Below are 17,858 nucleotides of genomic sequence, written 5' to 3'. Positions count from 1 at the left end.
TAGATCCAATGAGTCCTTTAAATTTAGCCCAGCCACATTGGTCCTCTCTGTCTTTGTCTTCTTTCTCGCATTGAGTAGTACTGACGCCGCTCTAACGTATCGGCAGTGTTGCGCAGTTCTCGGCATCTACCTAATGACTCAGTCAGACAACAAAACACTCGACCGCAGCGTACAGATATCGACCAGAAAACGCGCACTTAGCGGCTAGAAAACGACGGATTTAGAAAAAGGACGATTTCCGTACCCGTATTGACCTTCTGCCTGATGTCCATTCAAACTGAGCGGTGGAGTTGAACAAAGATAACAATCGTGGCTGAAGCAAGAGTCTTCGTCGATATGGCCTATTTATTAAATCTCTAATCAGCTCAACAAATATCATATGTCTGTGTACTAGAATCTCGATGTCGGCCAGATCAGTCTGTCTCGGGTTATATCTGGTCCGTCTCGACTTATGGAAGACGAAGGACGAAGAGCGCTTACTATTATTTGTTCATAACTTCGCTGCGTGAAACAATGCGTTGCCAACTGTGAAGGCCGGTAGAAGTGGAGCTCTTCCATCTGTTAGGGGAATTCGGTGACTAGCACATCTATTGCACTAGATCGGTTCGGTGTATTGTGAACTTCTTCTAAATTTACCCGATACTGTCCAAGGATTACCACTTTTTGTATTGAGCAAAAGATCCAAAATCATGCAAGCGTTAAGCCTTCTGGGTGTTTGAAACCCGGAATACCATGGGCCCATTGATTAATCTGGCAAATCCGAATATTGTTCGTAATTCAAACTGTTTGATCTAAAATTTGAAGATGAGAATACTTTTAGGAAAAAAAAGAAAATCGAGAAAACGGGTTCGTCATAATCGTCAATATGTTGGTCTTATTTTTAATCAAGTCATAGCAGTGTATATGATTTGAAACTGTCCTTAAAATATAGGTCCTAATGCTGTCCTACACAAAAACTTACAACAAAAGGCGCGAGCATTGTAAACCAGAGCATTCAGCAATTTACCAATGTACTCTAAATGCTTGTATACTGGATTAATAAGAAGTCGCTCTGTTACTGTTAACTCCAGCTGCAGTGGGAGGCAATTTTTTCCCGCCCGTTCTCATCATGGTGCCTTTATATAACCACATGTACTAATGCAGATGGTAATATTTTAGGTGATTCATCCATCAATGTTTATGCGTATGTTGACCATGATCCATGTCGGAATTCCCTCCGGCAAACATTTGATCTTTTGTCCTACTTCCGCTTGCATTGGCAGGACGATACTTAGAGAAAATATCCTTAACCAGATATTATGTATGTTTATATTTACGCTTTATGGAAACTTCAGGATGGGTGTAGATGAGCTCATTTGAGGATTTGTTCATTTACAACTGAGCTTGTCATTACTTTAGTGAATATTGTACTATCGATTAGTACTGCAACCATAATGATAATGCGTTTATGTCTACAACGTAAACAGACGTCATAATCTACGTAAGACTAAAAGCTGCTGAATCTTACGGTTTGCGGAACACAACAGTCTACTTCAGCATATAATTGCATGTCAACTAGTTCAGTATGTTCAATTTATCAAAATAGCCATGCATCAAAGCTATAAATCTCTATACGCAACCAGTTAGGGCAGGCGTTAACATGCAGAAACTCCTATTGCTGCCTTATACTGCGTAACACGCAAGCGTTTCGCTAATACTTCGTAAATATGAAATAAGCGTTTTTTTGTCGTGCAGAAACAATCTTGAACTGACTCGAATTGCAAACTTGGCTTGACGGTCTCTGTAGTTTGGACATAGAGCGATCGTTTGGACCTAACAACATGGTGCCGTCACCCCTAGGATGCGGTTTTCGGCCCCGCAGCCTCTACTATAGACGAAGCACATAATTATAATGTTGCTGTGTACTCTGCCGGAAACAAACAATTCACTCCAGATCTCTACGTCAGCGGGCCATCTTAAAACCGAATTAGCATCAATTGATAACAAGTTATAGACAACTCAATTTCGTGAGATCGCCGAAAAATCGATAGATGAATCTGGGATATGGCTTCACCGACACGTAGATTCTATTGAGTTCATAAACAACATCTGTGATAGACCCTAGTTTAAGAAAAAAAAATTGAAGCTAACTGAGAAAAAGGCGGATTTCTGTTTTTATGGCTTAAGTAGCTGTTTGGTGTGATACTAGCACACTGGCGAACAACTACCGACTCGACTGTGTTATTTTGTGCTTGTTTGTAAATTAGTTATTACTCTGGCATTTAAAAAGCCACAGTCAGTGATAGGGAACCAGGCAGATGCTATTTTGAGAATGTGTGCCAATCAGATTGATAAGTAGAATATGCTTTTTTTTTACAAACAACATGCATCATAAAAGCTGCTCAGTAATAGATGACGGCAAACGACAAACACATGTTTAAACGATTTTGTATAACGAATAATCCATATCGAGGGACCAATCAATACATAGTTGTAATAACAATAGTAATACATGCATTTACATAATTTGTGTGAATATATATATGTGTCTGCGTTTCGACTGTTATTGTTATAAAGGTTCCAAGTAAAATGTGCATGCTATGTAGTAAGTTATGTATGAAGATATTAATTCCCTAGTGGACTCTCTATATCTCGAGGTGTTTTACGCCCAGTATCGTTCTTGGGCATTCTGTTAGACGGTTGGCCCAGCACGCAACGACGTGTGTTTATGCCTAAGTTCGAATCTTACCTATGGACATCTAATGAGCCAAATTTGACAAATGACAAAAGTGAGATACTTCCGAAGTAAAACACTAGTAGTCTCTAGGAGTTTCTGCCAGTATTAAATAGAGTTCGAAATGACGGTCCCATATCGAGATATTTTTCGCGGATATTTTAGAAAGCTACTTCAAGATTGCAGTCAACGTTCTTCGATGCTTAACTGACGAAAATAATAAATAGAAGGCATAAGTAAAATAATTTACCCTGACATCAGTCTAGATCATCCACATAGAAAAAGCTCAGGGCTACTTGTTAGGCTCTGAATGAAATTAATTAACACTGTATTGCTAATTAGGATAGAGCTGCTCCTATTTAACAGGTACATCGTATTTATTATCTGTAAAATATATTTCTAATTAGAAAATCCGTTCGGCACCAAGCGCTTTGTTAAATAGATTACAAGGCGACTTTGTTCAGGGCCGAAGCTAAGAACTTTTATTTGTTCTCAATTACTTTTCTAATTGGTTCTATTCGTCGAATTTCCAAACGATGGAGCTATTTCGAGAAAGCGGCACGAGCAAGCGGCTGAGTTCCATTATATTCTGTCGGTACATCCAGTGAATTTGTGACGGGAACAGCGCGTACCTGAGGTTTGAGATACGCAGCGGAAACATCAGTTATTGCGTTCAATTATCTGTGCAGAATGAGCCAAGGAGGCCGACCTATTTCATTCTTCAATATATTATCAAAACCTTCTATAACCAACAGATTTTCATCTTTCTTAAAAACTAAGAAGTTTTATATTCCTCCTGTAGTTTTACCTCCTTTCGAGGAAAAGAAAAGAGACATTCAAAATGTTTACCGTCTTCGAAAGCTATCAACAGCTGAGAGTTAAAGATTAATATATATATACATATATATATATGCACATGTCTGCTCCTGGCGCACATGGGGCAACGCCGCTGCTAGCACTTCAAAATGCAATTGTGCGTGAGGTAAATAAATTCTCGTGCGTACGCACTTTCCATCAATCAAAACCTTAGAGGGCTTTTTCCACATTCCAAATAGACGGATTCGCTCGATGATGAGGTTGTAGAATGGGGCAAACAAGTGGCATTTTCCAGAGACCACGATTAGAGACAACGACGACTGAAATGAATAGAAAAGTGAAAAAGAACCATTTGAAGTATGTATTACAAATGGGGAATTTTCGTAGATGATAGGCGCACGAACAGGCTCGAGGACAGGTCGAACTATACGCACCTTATTGGCGACGATCCTCATTACTATGTAGTCTCCTTTTTCGTACGAATCTGAAAAGTTATCATCACGTAAACCTTGCTTTTAGGGCTATATTGTCCTGAAGTGGCTGTTGCTGATTCTAGCTAAATAGATACCACTTGTATAAATGAACCGCATGACCTGCAGCCCTGAGCGCTATGCCATAATGTGCTAAAACGATTTGTTCTCTTAAATCGCCACATGTATGGCGTGCATTTCGTACGTGTTCTCTTGCGTATCTAGTCTGTCGAACGGATGCTTTAGCACTTATCATAAAATGCTATTCTTAGACTTACATCAATTGAAAAGCATTCACAGCTGACAGACGCCTATCTAACGTCGAATATTAACGCTAATTAAATGGCGATAAGCTTACCGTAAGTTTCACCGTCATCCCAATATAGTTGTCCTTCTGACCCATAGGTTTCGTTCAACGCTACGACAAGCAAAAGAGGGTTTTTGCGACTGAAATGGGATGGGGTTAAAACGATGCATTGTGATATATTAAGGAGCATACGCTACTCAATCTTGGGGTCCTTTCACTAGAGTATACTTCTGGTAAAGAAAAAAAAAGTTATTCATTTCGGGAGTTTTAAAAAACTACTATATCTCCGTGGCGCAATTAATCTGGCATGTTGAGTTTACCTAAGCGGAGTATTAAGCCCGGGGCTCTGGGTAGCGATTACGTGTCCTCCTCTAACGTGGGCCACAAGCGGACGCTCCACTGAATATAGTGGAACGGGAATTTGGAGAGCGGAACCGCTGGCAAGCATACGCTCCCCGCTGAAAAAATCGTACCACCGTCCCGGTGGGAAATACACCTCTTTCGATACCTGGTACTAAAAAAACAGGCACACCATGATGAGAAACAGTGATCGGACAATTTCTTGGATATGAAATTGGCAACAGTTACATTGAGTGCTTTGGGCATATAAGAAGCTGAGTTCACCTAAAAATTGAAAAGTTGAAGTGGCACCTTTCATAGACCTAGAAATAGAGTGTACGGTAGATTTTCTCTATTGTTTTTCCAAAAACAAAAAAAAAATGTATACTTGTGGATCAAGTAGCTTGTAAACAGAATACAATTAGTTAATAAATGGAATAGAACCGCTGGAATTTCAAGTTTTTATTTATAAAGTGCACATCGTTAATTACCAAAAAGCCCAGTAGCTAAGGGTTTGATTAGAGAACATCCTCCATTATCGCACGTTTTCTCTACAGTCAACAAGCAATTTGTGACCACCCTTAGTTTAATAGTTCCATGAACTGGGTCTACTATTGAAGTTAGCTGACAAGTTACCGCTATCGATACATTGCAACAGCGGTTGTATTCATTGGTATAAATATCTACGCACGTACCAGGTAAAGTGCAGGGCTGAACATGAGTGCTTCGCCCCACATAAGTTGCTCCTCGGTCTTCAACGAGAGACGGTCATCGGGAAAGCTGTAATGTTAACGTCTACACTTTAGAGGGTCACACAAAGTTTACTACTAGTTAGTGTATATATATTATTTTTCGAAATCCCTCGTTAGCATTTCATTTGAACTTAAAATTGACGTAGATCTCGTTAAAAGCTGCATCGCTACCTATCAGAGCAGGCTTGCAAAAAGCATTGAGATAGCCCCATTGTTCTATTTGCGTATGTTTACGTACTTGGCACACTATGAAGCATCTAGGATGTATATTAAGTAATTAAAATATTCTTTGTCTTCAATTCGGTATTTTTTGGGTACTTGCATGTATACACAGACAACCGCTTTGCAATATGAATGAAAGTGAATTTTAAAAAATAACAGGAGAATTCCAAACTGAAATAGTTTGCTATAATTCTCGTGAGGAACTTACTTAATAGTTTATTCCCTTTAGAAACAAATTAAAACACATACTTGAAAGCCAGCGGACGAATAACAGTTCCCCCAAACGCGTGACTTTTGTAGAAGAGTGTGTACAAGAACGGCAATAGCTGATAGCGAAGTCGTACGATCTCTCGAGCTGCCTTAGCAAAATCGGCCCCAAAGGTTGGTGGATCCTGAGGCTGTAGGTATACAGTATAGCGGCATGGCTTTCAGAGAAAATAGACCAGAGGTTGCGTTTCGATCCACTTATCATTAACAATGATTTTTGTGCTACACTAAAGTGATGTGTGATACACTCGGGACACTGCCGCTTAGAAGTTACGTAGCCCGTAAACGAGCCTTAAGTATAATCAGATGTATCCATACCATAGGCAAATTACGTAAGCGTTGCCAGATAATAACCCACCGTACCCAGGAACGCCCACAGACGTAACTGTCGTACTCCGAACGTATTTTCCTCCTCGCATTGCACATTTCGATCAGTAGATTACAGCTTGGTCACTAAGCTTTATTGGTCACAGATTGATCAGTGGAGAAGTTCGTATCGCTCTGTGTTCAGTAATTAACTTCGCAATGTAACAAATTCGTCTATTGCCAGTGAATTGAGTTTTTTTTTTTTTTTTTTATTTGCTTAGTTTACTGTCAGGGCGCAACATTTGCGTAATAGTTAATGCGGATGATAAACAAAAACTAGAAATAGATAACGACGTGTCCCGCCATGTAAAAAATTTATTTTTTATGTCGAAAATAGTTCGGAACCGCTAACGAACCGCGGCTTCATCGGCATTGTGGTTCCGCATTAGCGGCAACATGGCGCCTAGCTGCGTCCAGCGATAACAAAGTTCCTGTGGAGCATCCTCAAAATGGCCACAAACGTCCCCACCTACTAGGGGAATGCCAAAAACGTTCATGTCCAGCGCACCACGCAACGTCCACCTGAAACAAATGTTAAAAATGGCTATAGTGATTAAGTTGGTTTGTTCTGATCGTACGAACTATTTCGAAGTACATAATAGTAAGGAATAGCTTGTCGACATTTCTTATGTGCACGTTTTGCCCAACCGTGACCACACGCAGTTCATTTGTTTTTGGTTCCAATGAGGCGGTGTGACTCAATCTGTTAACACTATGCTGTGTTCGATTGGTGCCGTCTTGCATTCATGGAAAAAAATAAAAGCTGAAAACTTATTATTCACTATGGTCGGCGACATCACCTCATATCCCTCCAGGAAGCACTGTCCATTTCATCGAACCAGTGGCCTGCGAAGCGACCCGTACCTACAGCCGTGCTACGAGATACGACTAATGGCCGCATGCCTTGCAGGACAGTCTTCAAGGCGTCGTGATAAACCATCGCGCTGTTAAAGATAAGGGAAGCCGTACAAGCAAATGCACCGATATGTACAATCTATTTCATGTTATTGTTGCTATGTGTGTTATACTTCAATGGTAATATGTCATTGATATTAATATGTATTATTCTAAATGAATTAAAAACACCTATTAGCAATTACCTGAAATGGCCGTACAGATTATGGACGTTGTAATGTTTAAAGAGAGCTCCTTTTCGATGGAGTTTTGCATCCATACAGAGAGTCCCATCAAATAGAAAGGTACCTCTTGTAGCTAGAATTTAAGCACAATAATATTGAGCTAGAAAAGTAGAGCTGATCGCAATGTCGAATCCATGTTATATGCGGAAATGAGTATTTTTGGTTATTATTACGTCTGTATAGTGAATTTATTTAACATATATAAACCGATTAATTCGTTTGATGCTCGAATATGGCGCGCCATTAGAACTGGATCTATCATTTGGAAAAACGATTATTTGTCAGAGTGATTGTCGAACCGAGATAATTTTATCGTGCTGAGCTAACCAGGTTTGTAATGTGGGAAGTTGAGATTGTCGTGGATACATTCAGTTTCAACAAATGATTTATTCGTGAAGTCTACAGGTTCATTGTTTGTCTGTAATTAAAAAAGCCGGCATTAATTTTTTTTCTATATTTTTGTTACCATATATTTGCCTTTAACAAGCTGAAAAATCCGTAGACTCTTACCATAATTTCTATTGTTTAGATGTTTTCGCAGAAATACTTTTCTCATTGTGAAGAACAGCAACCATATTCATGCTTACCAGAAATATTCCGTCAAAGGGCAATTTTGCTCGATAAACCTCAAGTTCGTCAGCGAGCCATTTTGAAGCTGCTTCATCTAAAAAGTTAGGATAAGCCACCTCTCCTGCCCAGGAAAGACCTTTCACAGCGCCCTTGAATGAGTCCTGAACCAGTAGATGCTTCTTGAGGGCCCGTCCAAACGAGGAGTGTTTTGTCGATATAGCGGCTTCCATTGTCGCAAGAACGCGATAGTGCCTCTTACGAAGATCCGTTAAAATGGTTGGCAGGTCGCTATAGCTACCTGAAAAGTCAAGCAAGGTTTAGCACCCTGTTCTCGAGAATATGTAAACAACATGAATTTGCCGTTGGAAGTGTTCGTATTTAGACCGAATTAAATTTGACGTGTCGGTCAAATTGAATTTCGCGGGTCGCTGTTTTTGTTACTGGCGCGCAAATCATTGGTACATTTAGTCGGAAAGGCCTGTAGGTTGGATACATGAAGCTTGATAAAATCCGTACAATATATCTGCTATCTTAGAACGAAGTTACCGCTTCGTGAGTAAACAATGATGCCTTATCTTCTAGAAAGAGTTATTTAGGCAAAAAGAGTCTTGTCTAGGCATTCGATAATTGTAGGCGTTCAATCGACATCTTATTGCGGTTATTAAAGCACGGAGAATAGTTTGCGGTATACTTTATTTAGATATAATCAGTAAGCTAGTTTTCCCAATACGGGTTTCGTAATACAACATAGAAAAACAATAGATGTTACCATTTGTGTCAACATCGAAGCTCTGGTGCATTTGTCGTACATCAAGATCGATGGAAATTCCATCATGCGGGATCAGGTGCTTTCGCATTCCCTCCTGCATCGTTTGGACGTAGTAGCTACTCTTGAATCCCCACCTGCAATTACATAATTTACAGATATATCATCAATGCAGCTCTTACCGGTTATGACAGTCGCGGAAGTTTTGCAGAAGTCCTTTGAAACTATTAATTGAACGTGAAAAGGTTGTCGTATTAATATATATAATAATATTAAGATCGAGATCATCGGCATCCTCACCACTAGACACGCATGAAAAGTATTCTTCTTATTAATATACAGTGCATTTCTTAGCGTCAAGCTAATAAGCTCGCAGTTCTACGGGGCAACACGTTCCACCGCAGAACCCGAACCCCTGCTCAGTTTACATGAACATCTATGGTACATCTAAAAATAACACCTATGATCAATATAAGATACAAACCGTCCAACATGATAACCGAGTGCCCAATACGATGGCAGAAAAGGTCGACCGATAGCTGTGTGATATTGTTGTAGTACTTCCTCAGGCGAAGGACCCATAAAGATGTAAAAGTCTAATATTCCACCGATTGCACGAAATGTTAGCGAGGGCGCCGGCTGAGCGTGAATCTCTGGGGAGGAAACAAATATCCCTTATTCAAATAATGAGATAAACAATGTCGGCACTTATACGCACATTATGGTCTGCGTTATTACTTGATGCGATCCGCGTGTTACGTTAAACTTCCGCCGACAGATGTTCTCTCGATTGACGGCTCTCTGTCTTAGCCAAGGTTGTCTTAAATCTAAATATAGAGCTCTTATTTATTGTCTAATAGGCTAAAGGTAGTTTAACGATTAACGATAAGTTCCTGCAGAACTGTGATTTTACCTTCGCCCATGTATTTTCTAGGATTCAATTTCTATTCTATATATTTCTGGCTTTTTCAAGCAAATGTCCAGCGAAACTTACTGACCCATGGGATTGCTGTTAAGTAAAAGGACACCATGGGCATTTCCATCATTTTCGATCACGAGATAGAATGGATGGGAACCATGCCGATTTCCCTGGATGCCCTACAATAGACGCAACGGATAAATAGGCAAGTATTATCTTGTCACAACTATAGAATATCTATTCTGAGCTCAAACAATTTCGCACATGCAGCCTATCTATAACAGTCATGTTGTCATCTATGATGCTTAGTAGGATATACGTGCTATCAATTGTACGCTACAAAGTGATAATCACATCTGAACCCACGAACAGCCAAAGAACTGAGAAGAACGTTAAGGAAGATGTCCCTGACTAAGCATAATACATTCAGCCGTTTACTTATTGGAGTCCAATCAAACTTACATTGGGGGGGTAAGTTTCGGCATTGAAGATCGGATAGGTCCGATAATTGAGGTCAAGTTTCAGGGTTGCCTTCATATGCTCGCCCAAACCATACACGTTATATGAGGGAAGTAGTGTAGTTATCTATTAAAAAACATCAAGCATTTAAAGAAAAAGCGTTTAGAAAGAGAGGTGAGTCGTATTTTTTGATTACTATTAAATATTTATTAGGATAAGCAAGTGACTATTATATATGTAGTTAATAATTCGAGTGTCAAACAGGACTGGAATATACTAAATTACTTCAGATTTAAACTTTTTGAGTAATAAGGCTTAGTGCAATAGATTTGATTTGATTTCTTTTCACCAAATACATAGCCAGGTATTTTTCTATATTTTAAGGTAAAAAATGGAAAGAACAAATTTAAGCGGGTCGTTTTAGAAAACGGCAGTCGTTCTCAAACGCAAATGCTGCCCTTCCTATGTTCTATAGGATAGTTCTGGTAGATTTTGGTCTTCATTCATACATTAGTTTTAAAAATACAAGTGTATATATGATATTAAAAGCTTGCGAACATTCTATCATGTGATCATCGAAAAAACAGACTCACCTCAATAAATTGACTAGAAAATATTAATGCCCCAGCTGTCGTATCAAACAGCGTTGTTCCAGTAGCTGAACGACGAATTAGAATATCCTGTAAAGATTTCACATTCAGCTCTGTCAGTTGCCCTTTGCTTAGGACGTCAAATACGTGATGCACCTGCAGGTTAGCCCCTAGAAGGTCCAAGCTGTTATTAGGTGTTCCGTAGGCACGTGTTTAGCGCGACGAATGATCACCAAGAGACTAAAAAACACGATAACCGATACCAGCAGAAGCTCATCCATTATGTTATGATAGTGCAGAATTCTAATAGAATATGCAGACCCTGCTATTTAAGCACAGCAGTACTAGAAGTTCAAATAAATGTTTCAGGACTAATCACTTATGTGTAGTAATTGCATGTAGCTAACTTGCAATTAATTACTTTAGCTGGTAATTAGACTCTAAGTAGATGCACTGAACTAATGTGTACCAAATGAGGACTGACGATAACACACCATTAGCAAAGGCGGGTTTACTTTGTGCGTGTATTATTTCTCTATGCCGACTGTCTCGAAGAGCGAGACTCAGGACTTCTTTGATTCTTTGTGACGTCCTTTTCTCTGCCTGGTTCGAACAGATTCGCAATCTCCAAAAGTGAAGTTTTTTCCAACACTGTTACTATTATTATATCACTCATAGCCACGCAATATTCGTGTGTCCTTTTATTTCTGCCCTTATACTGTAGAGATGCTTTCTGGTATCCACCGATCGGGCTATCAGAATGCGGCTCAGGCAAAACCTGCGTATGACATCAGCCTCGCTACCGCCTGGGCCATCACCAACACAGTCTTAAGCAATGCTTAATTACCTGTTTGCCATTGTAGGGAAACACTTTATTGTATGTAACGGCGTAAGCGTCCATTGTCGAATTATAGTTCTGTTGATGGACCGGTATAATAGGATGCGGAACTTCATAGCTTTCTTCTTGTGAATTAGAAATCTGTAAACAGACAAACACATTAAATACGTACAAAAAAAAGCCGTAGCAAAGCCGGCGAGGTGATCACGTAACAGCATTCTTTTTTAGGGTAAGCATCTTTGGTGTCGTTCGTTCAGTTTACCTTTATTCGAAGTCTATATGGTGTTTGATGTTCGATCCGAAGGGCTACGAAAGCTGCCTCATCTCCGAAACGTATAGGCGATTCGTCCTTGTCGAGAATAAATTCGTAGCCGCGTGTACAAACCGACGTAGGACCCGAATAATGCCTGTAGCCCTTGTTTAGAGGAAGGAAACAGGAAGGAACCTAGCGAATATAAGGCGTATATGAGCTGATTGTCCGCAAACTTAAGCTTAAGCCTAGACTTATGCTGAATTGCTACTGGGAGGATTGTAATCGGTACGACCTGTAACGTAAGATTGCTGTATAATACTTGAGATGATACTCGAATATATGATAGCTATGGCTATAACTCTTGTTTTTGCGATTCAGCGTGTATAGAGCCTGTTCGTGTTGTACATGTTTCATATGTATTGCCAATATAATGTTGAATGCTGGATAGCACCTACCCTACTATTGGTAGACTCTCTGTAGCAGCATCCTCGTGCGAGGCATTGTTGTTTGTTAACGCCCTGTCCATTTCGGCGTTCCGGAAAACAATCAAAACGTCGGAAGTCCTCAAAGAACGACTTCGGACAAGATTTGCGCCACGGTGCGCGGAGTTTCCGCTCCCCCAGAGGGGTGAAGTCGATCTCACTTAAATATCTAAAGTTACCATTCGAATAATAAACCGAAATGTAAATGGCAACGTTTTATTTACAAAGATATCCGCGCGATGTTCTAAGCTACAATTTATATAGATGTATATGATTGACGCCGCTGCGTTGGGCACCTGAAAGGATGCCTTTCTAGTTTTATCTCGTCAGTTCCTCAAAGCTCTTGTGATATCTCAGTTCAGTTTTACTGCAATAAATTTACGCCTACAAAACTGCATAAGCATTATTATTTATCAAGCTTACTCGATCAGGAGCTATTTACCTCCTCAGTACGGCAAAATATACGGGAACACAAACGGCGACCAAAGCTAACAGAAGCGCCACCGATGCCACGACCCCGTTGTAAAGGCGTCGCTCTCTGAAACGGTGTTCGTATTGTAAATAACTTAATTAAATAGTTCATAATTTTAATAAGTTCCTTTTTTCTTGTGCGTAGCGTGCTCACCATATCGAGGAAGGGATAAGTCGGTATCCCACAAGTCGAAAACATGAATTGAAATAACAAGCCGTTCAAACGAATGCAACGTTTCTACAATATATGCTATTGAACAATCTACACTAAGTCAATGGATGGCGTCGTTATCGGTTTTGTCTAGCATTATATGCGCATCATTATTTTCTACTTACCTCACTTGGCTCTTGAATCTTCTTTTCCGACGAATTATTTCTGTGGATTTTAAACTTTGACGGCTGTTCCATCGAACTAACACTTCGCCATTGTAGCATCGACCGGCATTCATAAGCCTCCCAGGATCGCCTGACAGACGCTCCGTTTCCATCGGTGCCCTATCTGACCCTCAAAGCTCTCTCCAATTTAACGGCAAGAATACACACACAGTTGTCCTAAATGATTTGTTATACACGGATTATTTCAATGGGCAAAAGTAAGCAACCTAAAGTGTTCCACTCAGCCTCAGGCCGCTTTCCACATAGTGATCACATATGTTGGAAAGCTATGAAATATCCTCGGCCAAATGTTCCATATTTGTAACTCTAACTTAATTAAAGTAGGGTAAAGTGGTCTATTCAAGACCAAATTTAAGTATCAGGTTGCGCTGTCGAGAAATAGTGTATACCAATGATGTGCATGGACCTCATTGATTACATTCGATAAGGATATAAACAAATCCGTTAATAACCAGAGGGTCAATTATGTACAGACGTTGTCAGACAATACAATATTCAAGTTGGATTATAGTCAAACTGAATAGTATTATTTTTTTTCAAACTAAGCCGAACCAAAAATAAAACGTATATGAAATGCGTTTAAAACAATAACTAACACATTTAAGTGTTAAAATTTCTTCGTAAAATGAAACATTTTCCCGCAGACAAAAGATTTATATATATATATATATTTACTGGAAAATACTTTTTATTTAAGAACATGTAGTTCTAACTTCTACCCTTGGCTCCGGCGTGTGGTCCCCTAAGGACTATTCATTCGTTCCATAGCAGCAGCAGCAGCAGATAGGTATAATACTAGTAATACTTTCTGTATTTGACGTCCAATACATAAGTCTCAGGCGTTATTTCACATGGCTGTCTGCCAGCATAAAATGAAGTATGTCTACGCCCAGACCCGAGCCTTGACCATCCCTTAATTTTACCTGCTGTGCTATTATGTGGGTAATAAATGTGCTACAAAAAAATGGATTGTGCACTATTATAATTAATGAACCTGCGGTCATTTTTGCTTCTGGTTCTGGTGTTTGTTGCTCACGGACATTAAAAGTGGTGATTTACGCACGATTTAGGTAAAGCTTAACATGTAATACTCAAGTTACCATTCAAAAACAGAGACTTTCATGAGTAGAAATAGAAACGGTTTACATGCATTAAAATTGTGTCTCATGTTATATAGGTGATTATGGCCATTTTCGGACGTCTGGGAAACTTGGCCGAATGAAGTTGTTGCAGCGGGCTTAATAACTACACGACCAGACCCATTATGCAGGAATAGTAGTATCTCAATTCGATAGCTAGTAGAAAGTATTTTTTTAGTAGAATATGCATAGTGGGTGACGTCTTTGCCGGCTAAAGTTAAGGGACAGACAGTGACCTTACTTAGAATCCGAGCGTGGACGCACTTCACTTTGCGTTGGGAGCCAGTAATCTAAACGAACGTCCAACGGTTTGTAGCGAACGTAAAATTAGAAACACTGGGCAGGATATGCAATAGCAAATAATATTGTGACTAAATCCTTTGTGGGCCGAAATATGTTGATCACGGCTGATTGTTGAATCAGTTCCTACATAGACGTAATGCAAAAAAGTCCTGTATATGCGGTAAGCTAGGGTTCATCTGTATTACGGAGCGAGTCTCTTTTAAAGGTCTTCTAAACTCCAACAAACAAATGTTCGAGCGCTTAGAAACAAGGAGCCGCATCTTGAAAAATATGATATATATATATATATATATATATATAAATTCAATAAAAGTATACTATGACAAAGATCGATCTAGCAAAGAATGGTCGTTTCCTAAAATTGGATGTTCTTTTCCTGAATCCAACTTCGAGAAGGCTATATCATAGCTTTTCATATTGAAACTTGAACATAGCAGGTTGTAGCTATATTGAATCCTGAAACAATTGCTGCCGATGATGGTGGCTTGGTACGTGAACTACCTATAGAGAGAGCTAAGTAGGTCTATATATAGAGTGGATGCACAATGATTACCATCTATTGCCCGTGTACTTCAGCCCGGTTCATCATCGGGGCAGCTGCGTCAGAGTAAATCAATTCGATACACATATCCGAGATACATCTGACTGGTCAGCGAAAATGACTTGACAAATAGTTACTACAATACTTGTTATTGTAAAGATAGACATGGATAAAATGCTATAGCAAAAGGAAGCGTTTTCATTGTTTATTGAAATTTGGTAAATGTTTCATTTGACACACCGATCGTTTACCATGTGAGTCAAGCAAATATATGACGCTGTATAATCTCTTCAATGAACAAATCGCTATAGTTGAAAGAACATTGTACTGTTTGTAGTAATGTTAATTCGGAATGTATCTTGTAGATGTGTATTTTTTTTTCCGTTTAAATTATTATTGTTCGGTTGCGGGGCTAATTTTCGTTCCGTTTTTTAAGGAATTGTCTTGAGCAAGCCTACCAGCTAGTTTTAGCTTGTTAACTAACCTACCTAGCATGTATTTAATGCGACTGAAAATTTCCCACTGCTCGAAATCTTCCGATCAACAATAAATGAAATAATCGTTCGGCCTTAACGCCATCGTATCATATATATATATATACATATACATATATATATATATATATATATATATATATATATTAACTGTGAAAAACCAATACAGCCTGTACTAATCTGCTGTTTTTTTCTTCTAAAAAGGCCTTAATAATAGACAAATGAAAAACACAGCACGATTTTGGCGGATAGTCACGAACTGGCTGTCGTTTATCAAATACGATAGTGGAACACCAGTTTTTGTCTACTGGGAAGGGAAGCCGATTATTATATAAATTAGTTGAACATTGTATGTGTACGCCTAACTGTGAATAATTTCTCAGTTTGGGTAAAAGTTTGGTAAATGCAGTAAATAGATGTTTACATGCTGTAGGCACGAGAGTGAACCGTTGTTAGGTATTAGAACAATGAGAGAATAAATTAGGCTAGATGTAGGAAGATATTTTTCTTATTTCAGCTTAAAAAAAATCCTTTTTTTCGATTAAAAGACAGGCAGTATATCATTGTCTATCGTGGATTCAGCAGCCAGGGCTTTTAAAGTAAATAAATAATACTTCTTCCCTAAAACAGCATCACTTCTTATCACAGAGGCTCGGATCAATTTGGTTATTTGACGATATTGATTGTATAGTCCTACACGTATTTCCCCCGGACAGATTTTGTTTAAGCAGTCAATGCTTAAATAGAGCTATTGAAGAAATGAAGATTAAGATATGATTTTTTTGTCACTTGCTTTACCATAGCTAGAAAAGCTACGTCATGCTTTACAAGTCTCTATCATTTATTTTAATTAATGATTTTAAAAAAAGCTGTGTGTGTGTAAACGTGTATTTGCATTTAATCAGTTGGCTAGCAAGAAATAGATCTCTTTCAACTACCTAAGATCTAATACCAGCGGTTTCGCATGAAGCTCAAAATTGTTTGCAATTTAAAGATGACGATGAACCTATACTTCCGCGGTATTAGGGTCCGCGTTCTTTTCTGTTCTCGTTACAAATTAACTTAGTACTATCAATCACAAAAACAGTTAGCCTCTTCAAGTAACCGGTAATGTCCTACAAGATTGCCAAGGGCTTTTTACGTGAGCGTAATATTGACTGAAGACTGCTCCACCGACTAATTGATTCTATATACCAACCTGCTCTACTACAGAATGCGCTACAGGCAACGTACTTATTCTTGAAATGATTATGCAATATATTCAAGAATTTTAACATACAAACGTACAGGTCGCAATGTTCTCGACGGAATCTTCAATAGAACTCGCGATCGCTTCATTTGACAGATTTGGTGCTTCTTTTCGTGCAGACGCCGGACTGCTTCAAAACAATGGAAGCTCTACATGTATGCCTCTCACCTTCCTCAACGAGAAAATGTGCGCCCTTGATGCTTGTGCGCGGCAATAACTCCTTTTGATCGTTCTTAGCGGTCGCATATGGGCCGTAATAAATTAGAAGATATTTGCTACTGATCCGTACAGGTGAAATAGGAAGTAAAAAAAATACCTAGATATAAACCGTCACAAAGACTAACTGAACTATTCTACTCTCAATGGTGTTCTTGTAACCTATGAAAACTGTTTTCCATTCGAGACTCGGCTAAGGTTCGTTCGAATTTAGCCCCGTTTGACACGCCACCAAAAGGCTCGCAATGAAATCAGTGTAGTCAACGTTAATCAATAATTTGAAACGGCACTTCAGTAGTTTCTTGTCCGCTTCGACTAGAAGATACGATCGAATCACATCATCGTCGAACTTCATGGGCCGCGGTTAGGTCTTCAGAGTAACAATCTCGAAATTTCGGCTTCGATTCAACTCAAGTGAGAAGCAGAGATTTCTTCGAATAGCTTCAGTTACTACGAGGTTAGGTTCGATCAGGATGAGGTTGACTGCACTCATCACCCTAAAACTATTCAAAACTGTCCCCGCAAAGTCCATCATGGGCAAGAAATATTCACTGCTGCCTGACATCAGCCAGAACTACTTAAATCTACCGTAATTTTGAATCGACAACACTACATTTAGAACTTTTACCGCAATAACCAGGTAGGCCTTTGTTACCAAATGTTACATTGTGTTCGTGACATAGCTAACAGGTATATTTCTTTATCCACAGAAATCTGCGAGCATGATATGGATAGAACAGACCACGGACAATGTGCGAAAAGACTGGTTACAAAATCCAAT

At 39.2% G+C, this 17,858-nt stretch overlaps 1 protein-coding gene across 3 annotated transcripts in view; it reads right to left on the bottom strand.

Moving 5' to 3' along the window:
• Window positions 1-3,076: 3,076 nt before the first annotated feature.
• Window positions 3,077-17,858, bottom strand: part of LOC111263420 (lysosomal alpha-glucosidase) — an 18,540-nt gene continuing 3,758 nt past the window's right edge. For 2 of the 3 annotated variants that reach the window (XM_022838462.2, XM_022838460.2), the window contains exons 3-24: window positions 13,076-13,255; window positions 12,711-12,806; window positions 12,242-12,437; window positions 11,796-11,978; window positions 11,543-11,674; window positions 10,699-10,785; window positions 10,109-10,231; window positions 9,726-9,825; window positions 9,212-9,380; window positions 8,731-8,864; window positions 7,979-8,259; window positions 7,719-7,809; window positions 7,353-7,464; window positions 7,053-7,196; window positions 6,609-6,774; window positions 5,869-6,017; window positions 5,341-5,425; window positions 4,627-4,820; window positions 4,358-4,446; window positions 3,964-4,013; window positions 3,722-3,849; window positions 3,077-3,345 (exon numbers count right to left, since the gene is read on the bottom strand). In XM_022838462.2, coding sequence (XP_022694197.1) covers window positions 3,228-3,345; window positions 3,722-3,849; window positions 3,964-4,013; window positions 4,358-4,446; window positions 4,627-4,820; window positions 5,341-5,425; window positions 5,869-6,017; window positions 6,609-6,774; window positions 7,053-7,196; window positions 7,353-7,464; window positions 7,719-7,809; window positions 7,979-8,259; window positions 8,731-8,864; window positions 9,212-9,380; window positions 9,726-9,825; window positions 10,109-10,231; window positions 10,699-10,785; window positions 11,543-11,674; window positions 11,796-11,978; window positions 12,242-12,437; window positions 12,711-12,806; window positions 13,076-13,227 — 2,979 coding nt within the window. In that variant the 5' untranslated portion in view covers window positions 13,228-13,255 and the 3' untranslated portion in view covers window positions 3,077-3,227. Of the gene's footprint in view, window positions 3,346-3,721; window positions 3,850-3,963; window positions 4,014-4,357; window positions 4,447-4,626; window positions 4,821-5,340; window positions 5,426-5,868; window positions 6,018-6,608; window positions 6,775-7,052; window positions 7,197-7,352; window positions 7,465-7,718; window positions 7,810-7,978; window positions 8,260-8,730; window positions 8,865-9,211; window positions 9,381-9,725; window positions 9,826-10,108; window positions 10,232-10,698; window positions 10,786-11,542; window positions 11,675-11,795; window positions 11,979-12,241; window positions 12,438-12,710; window positions 12,807-13,075; window positions 13,292-17,858 lie in introns of all 3 variants that reach the window. The other variant, XM_022838461.2, reaches the window with a different exon arrangement.

This window comes from Varroa jacobsoni, unplaced genomic scaffold, assembly GCF_002532875.2.
Source record: "Varroa jacobsoni isolate VJ856 unplaced genomic scaffold, vjacob_1.0 scaffold_764, whole genome shotgun sequence".
In the NCBI taxonomy this organism is placed as follows: Eukaryota; Metazoa; Arthropoda; class Arachnida; order Mesostigmata; family Varroidae; genus Varroa; species Varroa jacobsoni.
This window is presented reverse-complemented; position numbering and strand designations above follow the sequence as displayed.